Source organism: Rhinatrema bivittatum, chromosome 8, assembly GCF_901001135.1.
Source record: "Rhinatrema bivittatum chromosome 8, aRhiBiv1.1, whole genome shotgun sequence".
NCBI classification, from domain to species: Eukaryota; Metazoa; Chordata; class Amphibia; order Gymnophiona; family Rhinatrematidae; genus Rhinatrema; species Rhinatrema bivittatum.
The window spans coordinates 227,432,541-227,446,064 of NC_042622.1; the positions used below are offsets into that span (position 1 = coordinate 227,432,541).

Consider the following 13,524-nt stretch of genomic DNA (forward strand, 5'->3'; position numbering starts at 1 on the left):
AGCTTATTTTGAGATAGCACTAAGTCGTGTGTAGCTGACAATATGAAAAAGTCGGAAGCTGCAGGATCAAGTGAGTTCCTTCTTGGAGATCAGGAATTCATTGGAGTGGAGTTATCTTCAAGATTTGGGATCAGTGGTGACAACCCTGGGTCTGGTCCCTTGGATGAGAGCTCTCATAAGACCCTAGCAGTAGATTCTGTTGTCCAGATGGGATCTTTAGTCCCAGGATTATTCAACTGGGCTCCCTGTTCTGGTACCTGATGGCAGACAAAGAACTGACAAAGTGGAGAGGTTCTCTGGCCGAAGGTTGGAACAAGAGTCGTCCAATTTGTATTCTACTCTGATTTAGTTCTGGCCAGAAGAAGGTCATCTTTACATTTTTCCTCCATGACCTCTAAGTGGGCAAAGCTCTTCAGTGAACTTTGAGTCTTCGAGAGATGTTGATGCTGGAAGCCCCGACTGGACATGACATCCTTGGTGTGTGGTCGGGTTATTGGACGGAGATCTGTTACTGTTACCTCAGGACGAGGTTTCACTGTTCTGGCTCCGGTGAAACATGAAGTTTCTGCTCGAGGTGGTTGGATAGTCTGAGCCTTGAGTAGTCTCCTTTTGTTCAGGAGAGAGATTCACAGGAGGTGGTGCGGGCCCTCCTGTGTTCTACAAAGAATTCTCCATCATTAGTGTATGCGAGTTTGGCAGATCTTTCAGATTTGGTGCACTGGGCCACAGGTTATACCCAGAGGGTCCTTTGCCCTTTGCACCTGGAATTCTGCAGGAAGGTTTGGACAAGGGCTTGGCTCTTAATTCCTTAAGGGTGCAAGTGGGGCTGCCGCCTGTTGCAGAGGATGAGTATTAGGTAGGTATTTTATCCTCTCATCCAAATGTGCATTGATCCCTCAGGAGGGTTAAGCACATAAGGCCTCCTTGTAAGGGATACATTTCCTGCATTGCTTGAATTTGGTGGTGTCAGTTCTGGTAGAACTTATGGGGGGATTTAAGGGCTAGAAGGGTAAAGGGGAGTCAACAAAGAATGAGGTAGGATTGCTTTAAATAGGAACCTGCTGCCTCACTGGGGAAACTGACAGCTGGGACAGCTGGGGAAATGTTTGAAGAGTCCTGAGGCAAGGAGAGGTCAGCTGAAGCTAAGTAAATCCCCCAAGTTCAGAGAAGCCAGAACCAGGGGAAAGTGTCTAGAGCTGGTGCTTACAAGTAAAGCATTAGCTAGAACTGTTTAGTCTTTGCTTGTTGTAAAGTAAGAGTTGGACTGTCGCCCTCTGAAAGCACAAGGCATGAACTAATGTACAATTAACCCTGTTTAAGCTGAAGAGTCACTGTAAAAGAAGCAACCTGTAAAATAAGAGGGAAAACCTGGCCTGTGTCTCTCCTAAGCCTGCATGCTTATTTATTTATTTATTTATTGTTTTTTTTTTACCGATCTTCCTACATTAGATGCAAATCAAACCGGTTTACAAAGAACAATAACTTGCCTGACGGCATTACATGGAACAATGAACATTTAAGCAACTTTAAGTAACATAGTCAAAGAGAAGAAAAACCAAGTATACAATTTGAATTACATAGTAATCAAGGTAAATTGATTGCCATTAGTATTTTTTAATTTTATTAAATTAAATATTAGTAAATTGCTTAGTAGCGATTTGTTCGGTCCAGAGGGGTTTGGAGTAGCAGGCGCTTTCCTGTAGATACTTTTTTTTTTTGGGGGGGGTCTTTTCTGAAAATATTTTGAGAATTTGCGCAGTTCTCGTCTGTTTCCTTAATCAGGTTTTGCATCGTCCTGGCTTCTGGGGGGGGAATCGTGCTGGAAGGAGGAGGCTCCATTTTGCTTGGAGGCAGCGTATTCTTTGCAATTTTTTTGACGGTCTCAGTTTTGTTCAGGACCTCAGAAGCTCCGGTGGGTCCCTGCAGTAAGGATGTGATAGACTCACGTATATAGAGATGCATTGTCACTACTTGGCAGTCTGAGGTGGAGCAAAGATTGGCCTTGCCACTAGAGTTTTGCAAAGTGCTTTCATTTTTCAGAGCATTTTTCTTTTGAAAGTTCAGACCAGGGAAAAAGCCTTCTGTGATTTGAGATTATAAAACGGGTTTGGCAGTCCGTCGTCCCCCTCTCCCCAATTTGAATGTGAGCTTGGGTCCATCCCATCCATCTGGCCTGGTCTGGCTGGATGAAGGAGGATTTTACATTTACCTGATAAGTTCCTTTCCTGGAGTCCAGCCAGACCAGTACAGGACCCACCCTATTCTTGCAAACATGTCCTTCAATAGTCTTTATATTGGAAGAAAGAGTGATTATATTCTCTTTCCAGTCTGGAGTAGTAAGTTAATTGTTTTCAATCTGTTTTATCTTTTATGTATTCTCCCCAGGACCCTTGGCGGAGTGGGGCAGAGGAAGTTTTGGTAAATTGTTTATTTAGCTTGTAACAGAAAATGCGGGCAGGCTGAGATCAGCATGAGAGCCTGTAAGGCACCAGTGGCCAACTCTGTTTTCAGGATATCCACAGTGAATATGCATGAGAGAGATCTGCATGCTTTGCCTCCAATGTATGCAAAACTATCTCATTTATTTATTTAAAAACTTTTCTATACCGTCGTTAAGTTAAATAACCATCACAACGGTTTACAGAAGGGCATGATAAAGAGAAATATGGGTGGTATAGATTACAAATTATACATGTGCCATCATAGTACGGTAACAATTTAAAATAATAAACTAGGTGTGTAAGTTAATCCTGATTGTTAGGAACAAATTAGGCGGTTTGATTTTAACATTAATGTGCTTATGTAGGTTACTAATAACTTCTAGCTTGGTGCATCCTTATCGCTCAACTATTTTTCTCCTTTTCTTTATCTTTATAAAATGCTTGTTTAAAAAGCCAGGTTTTCAGATTAGTTTTGAATAATTCCAGATTTGTCTGTAGTCTTATTTCGAGTGGCATGGTGTTCCTGAGTACGGGACCAGCCAGTGACAGTGCTCTTTCCCTTACGTGCGTGAGATGTGCTGATTTGACAGAGGGGACAGTTAGTAGAGCTTTATTTGCAGATCTCAGGTTTCTTTGTGGTACGTGCACGCGCAGTGCCGTGTTAAGCCAGTCGGCTTTATCATCGTGGATTAGTTTATGGATTATACAAAGTACCTTATATTGTATTCTTTGTTCAATTGGAAGCCAGTGGAGTTCAGCAAGTGTTCCTGTGATGTGGTCACTCTTTTTTTTGCCTGTCAAAACTCTGACAGCAGAATTTTGCAATATTTGCAGAGGCCGAATTGTAGATTGAGGTAGTCCTAAAAGCAGGGAGTTACAATAATCTGTTCTTGGGAATATCATTGCTTGTAGAACTGTGTGAAAATTGTTAATCGTTTTCATTGTGGATATACTGAAAACCTGGCCTGTTTGTGGTTCTTGAGGACCAGAGTTGGCCACCCCTGCTATACATCAGCAAACCTGTTAGTCTCTGTTTCCATCTGCTGGTTGGTGACTGTAACCCATCCATCTAGATTGGTCTGGCTGGACTCAAGGAAAGGAAATCCGGTACCTATACATTTCTCCATTGGCTCAGTTAATCATTGCCCGATAGCCCCATTCCCTCACCTGCTGTTTCTATGCATGGTCCAAAAGTAACTGGACCAGACTGCTGTATGCCATGAAGGGGGAGCCTTTCCTCACTGTACTAATTAAAATATAAATCTTGGGTTTTCCTTTGTTAATTTTTATAAAGCACCTACCAGTATAAAATCTGTAGGTTTTTGTAAGATGAGGTGCAACTGCTATTTGGGTGTCTGTTACTATCCCTGTCTACAGGCGTTACTCACAATCAGAGCCACTTGAGGTTATGTGATTCCTAGAGGAAGGAGACCATTGGCGGGTGTTGTGGGGACAGTGGGATTTGGTTCACTGTGTTTATGCTTATCTTGGTTTTCTTCCTGCTTCTGACTGAGACAGGATGTCTGACGATGTATACGACTCGGTGCGACTCTGGACCATCACCCTGCTCTGTGCCTTGCGCTGTGCCATGATGCGCTACCACCTGCAGGCCTACCTCGGCCTTGCCGACCGCTGGGTGCAGCAGCTGAAGAGAGAGGCTGGACGCATCCCCATCATTGAGATTCAGCGCAAGGTACCTGGAGTGGAGGGGTGATGGAGGAGAACCACACTGGAAGAGAGGGAGGGGTGGGAGAACCCATGGCTCAGCTGCAGGGAGGGGAGCGGGATGCTTATTTACAAATACTATAGCCCTGGCCCTACCTCCAGCTTTCCCAATCCCGCACACCCCCCTCCCCCCCTCAGCTTGCTTTGCCCCCTCTCCCCTGCAGCTTCTGAACCAATCTATGTATTTTGCCTTTCCCCCTTCCCAGATCTCACGCATCTTCTGTTACATGACTGTCGTGGCCTTGCAGTACATAGCTCCCATTATACTCTCCTTCCATGCCACGCTGCTGCTGAAGACCATGGGTGAGTAAAGCTAGAAGCACATGCTCCTGCCCCAGCCCTCTCTAGAGTGAACATCACGAGTGGGTATGGGCTCTGGCCTTGGAGCAGAGGGCCAGAGATGAAGTCACCTTGTAAAGTAGGAGTGTGACGAATGTTAGATGAGGTCTCCCTATGAGCGGATTCCCGCAGCAGGTGACCTAGGGTCGCCAGACAGCTCCAGGTCAGCTAGCACAGGATGAGCCAGTCCTGGTTTTATCTCCAGCAGATGCAGGTGGGGGGGGGTTGTCGTTTTTCACTTGCTTTTGATTTTCAGTGGCATGAGGCCATGTTCTGTTTTGCCTTGTAGGTAACTATTCCTGGGGGCTGTTACCGGCCACCCCCCCCACCGCAGACGCCACACCAGCCGCCTCTGGCACTCCTGCAGCAGAGGGAGAGGAGGGGGATGTAAACATCCAGGCAACAGTAGCACAGATTACGGGGGCCCTGCGTGGAATTTGTACCCCCCTTTTTTATCGTGGCCTCCTTGCCTTTCTAATATGGTGGGTGTCTCTGTGCCAGATCATCACCAGCCTGTTTGGGCTTTACTTCCACCAGTACCTGGTGGCATCTTAGCATCACTGGATGGGTAGCAGTTTCGGCCCGACTGTGGTGGGGCACGATATCCCTCCCCTGGCTAAGAATTTCTCTTTATTGACTCTTAATTACAACCTTAGTGGACTGTGGATGGCATTTGTAGGAAAGTATAACCTAAGGTTCAAACTGGTTCTTTTTCTGTGGGCCTGCGGTTCTGCAAGAAAAAACATTTGGGCCACCTACAGCATCCCTGTTTCCTGGCTGCTAGGAGTACTTACTCCACGAGCATCGCTGCAAGAGCCACTTTCACTTCAGAGAGGCCCTGCCATTTCCCAGCAGCTGCGGCAGAGAAGCAGTCCCACCGATGGAGTCACAAGCTGATGCATGGTGTTTGTGCTACCCTATAGCACCCGCTGAAGATTGGAAAATAAAGGGGGAAATGCAGCCTTGCATGCACCCACCCACGTGTTCTCACCGACCCTGCAGCTCTTGTGAGGGGGGAGACCATCACGCTCTGCCTGTACCTGTGCCTTATTCAAAGCAGAACTCTGGCCAGATTGTCACTGAGTAACTATGTACATAGCTAAATTAATCGTACAGCAAAAGAACTCCGTGCTGTTTGGGCATAGGGCTGCTTTGGTCTTTGGGGTGGGTGGATGTGAGGTGGGAAGGGGTTTGGTCTGGCTGGGTGGGGTACATAGCTGAATCTGGATTGGGTGGGGTGGGGTCTCTATGTTTGTTTCTGTTTGCATGAGGCAGGAGCTTAAAGTGTGGAAAGAGAGCTTGAATACACAACTGTTTTTCTTTGGTGCTTAGTGTAAAATAAAACACAAATGTTATCAGCTTTGAGTTTATTTTACAGGAGATGTTGAAATTTTGAAAATAAAGAGAAAAAAAATTTGCAACAAGCTCGGGCTGCTGAAGGATATGAGGATAGAGGGGACACTGCCATATGTTTTGGGTTTGAGGGGGGAGGGGAGGGAAGGGAAGCTTTTCCCATTATGCAGCCTCTCCTCCAGCTCCTGTGCCTGAGTGCCAGCTGAACCATTCATTCTATGACAATTAGTGACTCCCCTCCCCCCCAACCCTTCATCAGCGAGCAGGGGTGCTAGGTTTTCTTTAAATAGCGTGGGAGGCGTAGAACCCCCCCCCCCCCTCCTGACTCGGAAGCCAAACCTTCAGCATCTCTACTCCTATTACTTATCACTTCCTTAGTGTTACTCAGGTGTATGCAGTATTATATAAAACAGGGGAGATTGCCCCCCTTCCCAGTAAAGCTTACAATCTAATCAAGGCAAAAGAGACTTGGGGATTTTTCATTTATTAAGACAATAGTGTTTGTAGAACTAGTTCATCGCCATCTCACCTCTGCAGGAAGTTAAAGGCTATGAGACGCTGCCCTCGATGGAAAGGTGTGCATTACTAGAAGGAGGTGGCCCCCTAGGGGACGAAGCTGGAAACCCTATGCAAAAAACCAGCCCGTAAACGGCCATCGGAGGAGCATGTGCGGGAGCTGGGAGAGAGGGTCCTGTCCTCAAATATTTTCACATTATTTTATGAACCTTGTCAGGCACTAAAGTAACTTAGACTCCTGCTGCAAACTAAAGGAAAGCTAAATTTTGGAGCAAGCCAGCAGGGAGGCTAGCAAACACTACATTTTATTAAAGAGCAAGGGTGCCCACCAGCCCAATAATCTTTCCTGCATCGGAACCTGTGCCTGGCTTGTGCACAGAGTTGAGAGAGCAGCATGAGCAACTTCTTTTAATTATGTGCATTTTTTGGTGCCGAGGCCTACAGCGGGGCGGTGGTTGCTAGGGGCCTCGGCTGCGGCCTATTCAGACATGCAGACAGCAGCCCCTCTGGAGAGATGCCCAGACATGACCCGAGAGGTCCGACACAATGACTGATAGTCTATATAGACGGCGTGCAAAGAAAATTCACACGGGCCATAAATCTACAAAAGCCTGGAAATGAGGCAGCTGAGTGTAGCAAGCCTCCTCCCTCGCCCAGCAATATCCTCTCTGCTCAGGAGCTACTGCAGCTCCTGTATGGGTCCCTGTCTGCCCTCTTTTCCCTCAGCACTTATGGTCTCTATTGCCCCTGCTTGCCCCTCTCGGCACTAACCGCACAGGTATTGCTCTATTTTCCACCCAGCACGTGCTGTAAATCTATTGCACTGCTACCCCCCCCCCCCACTAGCACTGCTAGATGTACAATTCACGGGGAGGATACACACGCTCCTCCCTTTAATGGCTTCAGTTACTCTGAAGGCTGTGGCTGCTGCCATAAGGGTTCTACTTTAATCAGAAACGAACCCCAGCAGATTCTCAGTTCTAGCCCTAGGGTTAATGACGAGGGTGGTAAGTATGATGAGCTCTGCACACAGGGAACAGGACAGCCGAGCTGACGCAGCAAGTCCGAAAGAGCAATGACTACAGGTACAGTAGCTCCCTCCAGTGGCCAGCTGCACAACTTGCAACTTCCTCAGCCACATTTCATACTCCATGCAGCCCTGAGCAGGTAGGCCCCATGGCTTTAACAAACTGCAGAACCTGTACACCTAGCCAGCATGGCCCAAATATTGCCCCTGCACTTTAGAGAGCTCTTCTAAGACAAAAGCACAAATCCATTTAAAAATAAAAGAAAGACACAAATGCTATAAATTTTAGTATTTATTAAATATACATCTTGGCACAAATATCTTTAAAATATATATTTATATATACTGTACATAAAGTATCTTCAGAGCATCAAAATTTAATTCCAGGGGGAAAAAAAAGCCATTTAAATGAGAAACACTGATGTAAAAAGAAGTAAGGACTGCAAAGGCATTGAAACAGGTTATACGCACATACTGCGTTCCTGTGTGGCCCCTCATCCCATAGTGTAACATCACAAATCAAAGCCATCTCCAATTTGCCAGTGTCAGTTCTGGTCTATCTCCTCCCCACCCTAGCAACTTCTCTTAAAAGCCCACTGAACCCTCTGAACATGTTGTGTCTCAGGCTGGAAACTAGAGCTCTCAAGAAAATGTCACAGTCCTGGGACCTGTAGAAGTGGAATAGTGTACTGCACCACCCCCAACCTGAATTTGTGGGCTAGATTCCAGAATGCAGGCCCCTGATCAGAAGCATAGGATACAGAATGCTGCTGGCACCCTGCAGTGGCTCCTCTGATGCAGAGTTACTTTGTAAAACCAGCACCCTGGGATTGGTTGCATGAACCCACCAGCTCACACTTGCTCGCTGGTTTATGGCATGGGGGAAAGCTAATGCCAGATTGCAGATGTGCTTTGTTCCCATTGATTATAGCTGTGACTTATGACATGGACTTGGCCAACACGACACCCTGAGCTTTCATTTCTATTTGAACTCAGAAAGTTGTGTATGATAAAAACAAAACTACACCGAACTTTATGCTTAGATAGTCAGAGGTGACCTGTAAAGTTTTATTCACCTTCTGTTTTATTGTGCTCCAGCCAAAAGTATGTTGGTGCTGATGGCAGCAGAATACCAGCTATAGGATGAGGAGGTTAATGTGCTCAGTGCATTTTAAGTTTCTCATTGTACAGAAAAGTGTATTATTCCATTATATTCTCTCATTTAGCTAAAGAACGTAGTAGACATGGGCTGTAAAGCTCCTACCAGTATGAGGATTGCTAAAGAGGGCAACATGCTTGGTCGTACCATAGCGCCTATGAGTGTGTGCGTATTCTTATGCACTAGATATGGACACTAGCATGGCGACAACGATCTAACTCCCATTACAGAGCAGACACAGAGGTAGGCAGAAGGCCGTATGCAACTGCGCAGCAGGGGGAACATTACAGCACAACCTGCATGAGACACATTGCTTAGGTGAAGCTCTTGTTTTTCCGGCCCTAACCTATTAAAAAGCCTAAACACTTCAGCTGTTGATATTCAATCATTATCCAGCTGGAAAAGTAGGACTGATCTGGCCAAGTAGAAGCTTAGTGGCACAGGCAGTCGTCACCACTTGTCCCGCTAAGAAGTTAGCCAGATGACTCACAGCCAGGGAAGAGGTGGCTTGGGCTGGTGCTACTGTTCCTGCTAACTGCCGCTATTCTGACTTTACTCAGTTACATTATTTACCAAAGTCAGCACCGCTCAGTAGCAGGACTGAACGGAGCTGCCTCTAACTCAGGCTACGTAGCAGCAAAGATGGGTTATTCAGCAGCATAACCCCAAAAGCGAGGCAGCTAAACATGGGTCAGTTTTTAAAGTTGTCACCTCCTTCTCTCAGTGCTACAGCCAACTTGGGCTGACAGAAAAAGGCAAAGCTATGAGCCTATAAAAACCAGAAGGGAAGTAGCCCTGGCTGAGGAATTGGATGGTGTGCTGGTCAGATAACTGTAGTTACAGCCTGAAGCTAAGCTTCTGTCCCAGTCACATTATAGCACTACTGCACTTGTGCTAGACTGTATGTACGTGTAAATGACATACCTATACATAGCCTATAAATACACACAGAACATAGGGAGACAGTGAGAGCCAGAATAGGTACTTTTAAATTTAAATCAATAAGTTCAATTCAGCCACCATTTATTCCTCATTGACTGCTGCTCTTCCCTTTCCTGTTTTCTGAGACGCAGGATAGGGGCAGGGGACAATACTGGTCTTTGAACCTGCTGCTCCCCTTCTGAGCCGCAGGTGCAGAGGAGACCCATTAGTCATGGCCATGAGGGCACAGATTTTGAAACTTGCAGCTTTTCCCTACCTGTCGCCCTAGACCAGAGGTGGCCACACACAGGCCAGCTTTTCATGAGATCGACAATGAACATGTAGGAGATAGATCTGCATCCAATAGCCACAGTGCATGCAAATCTAACTCATGCATATTTCTCATGGATGGCCTGAGAACCTAAGCCAATTCACTGGAGTTCTTGAGGACTGAGTGGGCCACACACCTGCCCTACGCCATTTTTGGTTATCCTGCAGTGAAAATACAATACCCCTCAATTAAATTATTAAAAAAAAAAAATCAAGCCTGACAGTTGGGAAGACTGCAGGAACAGTTATCAGGAGATGAGGAGGTGGTGAACAGGCATAAGGAGAAGTTACAGTCACAATTTATAATGAAGACCTCCTTGAACAGGAAGGGCCTATTGGCTTTTGCTTCTTTCCGACCTCACCCTTATTGAAAGGGGCTGAGCTTCCAACACCTGTTGGTCCTGGGTGTGATAGAACAGAACCAGAAAGAGTCTTCATTAGTCTACTTAAGTTTAATTTAAAAAAAAAAAATCTAGTTCTAGTTTATTGTAAGGACAAAACCACAACTTTTTGAAGTTTTTAAAAGGTCTTATTCACCCATTCCCACCCCTACAGCTCCTCAGTATGTAGAACCAGAGTGGGGGTGGTGGTGGTGCTGCTGCTGCATAGTTTGTAATCAGCAACCCGTCAGTCCCAGCTAAAGGAAACTGAATGGTGACCTCGGAAAAGGCAGGGGCATGATAAAGGTGCAGGCCTTTTATTCCAGCCCAATATGAACATTTAAGAAATGAATACTGCTTGGATCAGTCTGTAGGATACCAGATGCAACACAGCCAGGCACAAGAGGGCTGCCACCTCTGGGAACTGGAGAAGTGCTGTAGATTAAGCAATTTGTTTCAAGACATTAACCCCTTGGGTTCTGAGTAAGGCACTTCCTGCCATTGCCATACAGGGAAATCTCAGCTACTGGCTTCACAAGATGCTGAGGACACAAGAAAGACTGGGAGGGCACGCGCTCACACTTCCAGCGCCAAAAGTGTCATCTTTCAACTGTTGTAGGAGCAGGCTTCCTGTCAATTTACAAAACAAAACTTCAGTGGTCAAAAGTAGTTCAGCAGAGGCCCACAGTGATCATTTCTGTACACATACGCAGACCCACAGCACCTTGGGCTCATGCACAGCCACACAAGCATGCAAGGCTCATTCCAACACCCCATCCTCGTCTATACACCTACACCTACAGAGGCGTTTAAAGCTCTTCCATACATGTTCATGCACACAGGTCTCCAATGCACTATGTATATACGCACCCAAGTCCAGATGCCAGAAGCTCTATGGTCTGGGGTCACTACCTCTGTGCATGGAACTGGAGTTTTCGCAGAAGGATTTGCATGAGATCAAAGGTTGTGAAGCTGATTCCCACCGCTATGGGGCCCTTCACCCAGTTCATGCTGAGCCCTTTGTACAAGCCACGCACAAGCCCCTCCTCTCTGACGACCTGCCGCATGGTGCCCAGGATGGTGCTGTAAGCATGGCCCGTCACCCCTGCTGTCTGCATGCGTCGCCTCACTATGTCCAGGGGGTACGAGGTCGACTGACCAATGATTCCCGCACATGCGCCAAAGAGCAGACGCTCAATGGGATATGGTTGGCTCCTCCCAGTGCGATCTAGGAATGGAAAAAGTACACAAATGCTATACAGCAAGGCCCAAACCATGAGAGCAAAAATTCCCAATACCAGAGCTTAATTTATAGACAGAAAGGAACTGGAACTGAGGAGAGAGGGTGAGATGGATGGGGCCTATGGTCCGGTGTGAACTCTCTCCCACAGACACAAACCCAAATCAAAGCCATGTGGCTGCCCTTATCTTAGGGTAAGCAGCTGACGTGCTCTCCTTTTGCTTTGCTTCCTCCAAGGGCTGGAGGGCCATGAATAATCCATGCAACCACGGGCTCTGATCTGTTTCCCCAGCAGAGCCAAAACTCGTACACTGTCTGCTCTGCTCCACTTTCTCAGGTCCTAGGAAAAAGGTGGCAGAACACCTTTCTGGGTTGCTCTGCTAGAAATCAAGTCCTCAGTAATGGACTCCAAAAGGGTTTGAATTAGGACAAGGCTGTGAGCAGTAGTGCGGTTCATCAAGGCCAGGATTGAAGCCTTGACAATTGGCAGTACTGCTTTCAAGTTTTAAACCCTTTCAGAGTCTTTTCCTTGCTCTGCAATATCTGTTTCTGTTCTCTGCAATACAGGAGAGGGGAAGGGGGGCAGAGTGGCTCATTCTCAGTGTACTCCAGGCTTCCCCCTTCCCTTCTCTGCCCTGCAGGCTGCCTAGAGGGGAGGCAACTGAAGCAGAAAAGCCCTCCAGCTCTGCCTCTTAAGCCTGAAAAGAAGTGCCCGCTTTCCTGGCTGTTCCCTCACCAATCAAACCCTGCCTAATACACTGGACAGTCTCTTCCTCCTCTCCTTCCAATCCATGTGAGCTGAGCAAAGTTCTCAAGCAAGCTGCAGCTAGACTGTGGGACTGCTGCAGAACTAGGGGGGGCGGGGGCAGGGTTGGCCTAGCCGTTTCTTCCTGCTCCTTCTGGGCTTACAGCTCGGTTGCAGCTGGCTTCCATTGGGCTCCAGCACGCCGAGTCTTCAGTCACAACTGTCTGGCAGGTTTCCCCCTATTTTATGTCCCTTTCCAACTCAGTCTGCTCAGTCACTGCAGGAACAGTTCTTGGTTGGGGGTGGGGGGGGGGGAAGGGTCAAGAACAAGAGCTCTCTCTGCAATCCTGCAAATCATGAGCTCTACATCTAGCCATAAGGTGTCGCCAATGCACAACGACTTGTATTCAGCTCCTCAAACCCAGGAAGTAGAACAGAACTCAGACATTTGGCATTGCAGTCTACAGCACTTCGTCTGAACCTGCCTATCAAGAACTTCATTTTAAGCAATGCAATATTTTTCCCCCACCTGTTTCAGAGCCTAGGTACACATATCATCACATTAATCCTCAGAGGGGATCTGGAGCCTGTAACTCAGGGGCCGATGCAATCTGCAGTTAACCTGCAGCCGGACGCGGGTTGAATAGGTGCTAATCAACCCCCTAATGCAATAAGGGGATTAATGCATTTTCAACGCAAGTCCAATGCGGAGTGAATCTAATAGTGCTCATCACATGCAAATGTATGTGAATGAGGCTATTAGGCATTCACTCCCGATGCCAAAAAAAAATGTGCGTCTGGATGAACATTAAACTGTCATCCGAGCACATAAAAAAAAGTACAGAAAAGCAGAAAATATTAAGTAGGATAAAAAATAAATAAAAAAAAAAAAAAAAAGTCGGGTTCAGGAAACTGCGCTCGACTGACAAGCGTTGGCTTCCTGAACCCTCGGTGTCTGTTTTCCTTAGTGGCGGACAGCAGAGTCATGAAAACAGACGCTGATAAACCCGGTGTCAATTTTCGTGACTGCCGTCCGCTGGTAAGGAAAACAGATGCCGGGTTTTTCGGCGCCTGTTTTCGTGATGGCTGTCTGCCGAATCACGAAAACAGATTGGGTTCACGACCCTAGCACCTCCTTGCTAACACGACCCCCTAATTTAAATATTGCATGGTGCCCCCCCCCTTGAGGGCGCCTGGGGTACATTAGAGAGCAGGCGCTGACTGTTCAGCCCCCGCTTTCTACGTGACTTTATTGCATCAGTCCCTCAGTTTGATTAGTAAGATCAGGCTAACAGCAGCAAATGGAACAGGCAGTGGGTGCAGTACAGCAGATCAGCATTTGAAAGAT

At 46.9% G+C, this 13,524-nt stretch overlaps 2 protein-coding genes across 7 annotated transcripts in view; one reads left to right on the forward strand and one right to left on the reverse strand.

Moving 5' to 3' along the window:
* The window catches only part of TMEM161A (transmembrane protein 161A), a 51,129-nt gene extending 44,726 nt beyond the window's left edge, over positions 1–6,403 (forward strand). For 3 of the 4 annotated variants that reach the window (XM_029613849.1, XM_029613848.1, XM_029613847.1), the window contains exons 10-12: positions 3,960–4,134; positions 4,373–4,469; positions 4,795–5,060. In XM_029613849.1, the coding sequence (XP_029469709.1) occupies positions 3,960–4,134; positions 4,373–4,469; positions 4,795–5,060 (538 nt within the window). Of the gene's footprint in view, positions 1–3,959; positions 4,135–4,372; positions 4,470–4,794 lie in introns of all 4 variants that reach the window. The other variant, XM_029613846.1, reaches the window with a different exon arrangement.
* A 1,272-nt stretch (positions 6,404–7,675) lies between these two features.
* Positions 7,676–13,524, reverse strand: part of SLC25A42 (solute carrier family 25 member 42) — a 126,311-nt gene continuing 120,462 nt past the window's right edge. For all 3 annotated transcript variants that reach the window (XM_029613850.1, XM_029613852.1, XM_029613851.1), the window contains exons 9-10: positions 11,062–11,419; positions 7,676–10,821 (exon numbers count right to left, since the gene is read on the reverse strand). In XM_029613850.1, the coding sequence (XP_029469710.1) occupies positions 11,100–11,419 (320 nt within the window). In that variant the 3' untranslated portion in view covers positions 7,676–10,821; positions 11,062–11,099. The remainder of the gene's footprint in view (positions 10,822–11,061; positions 11,420–13,524) is intronic.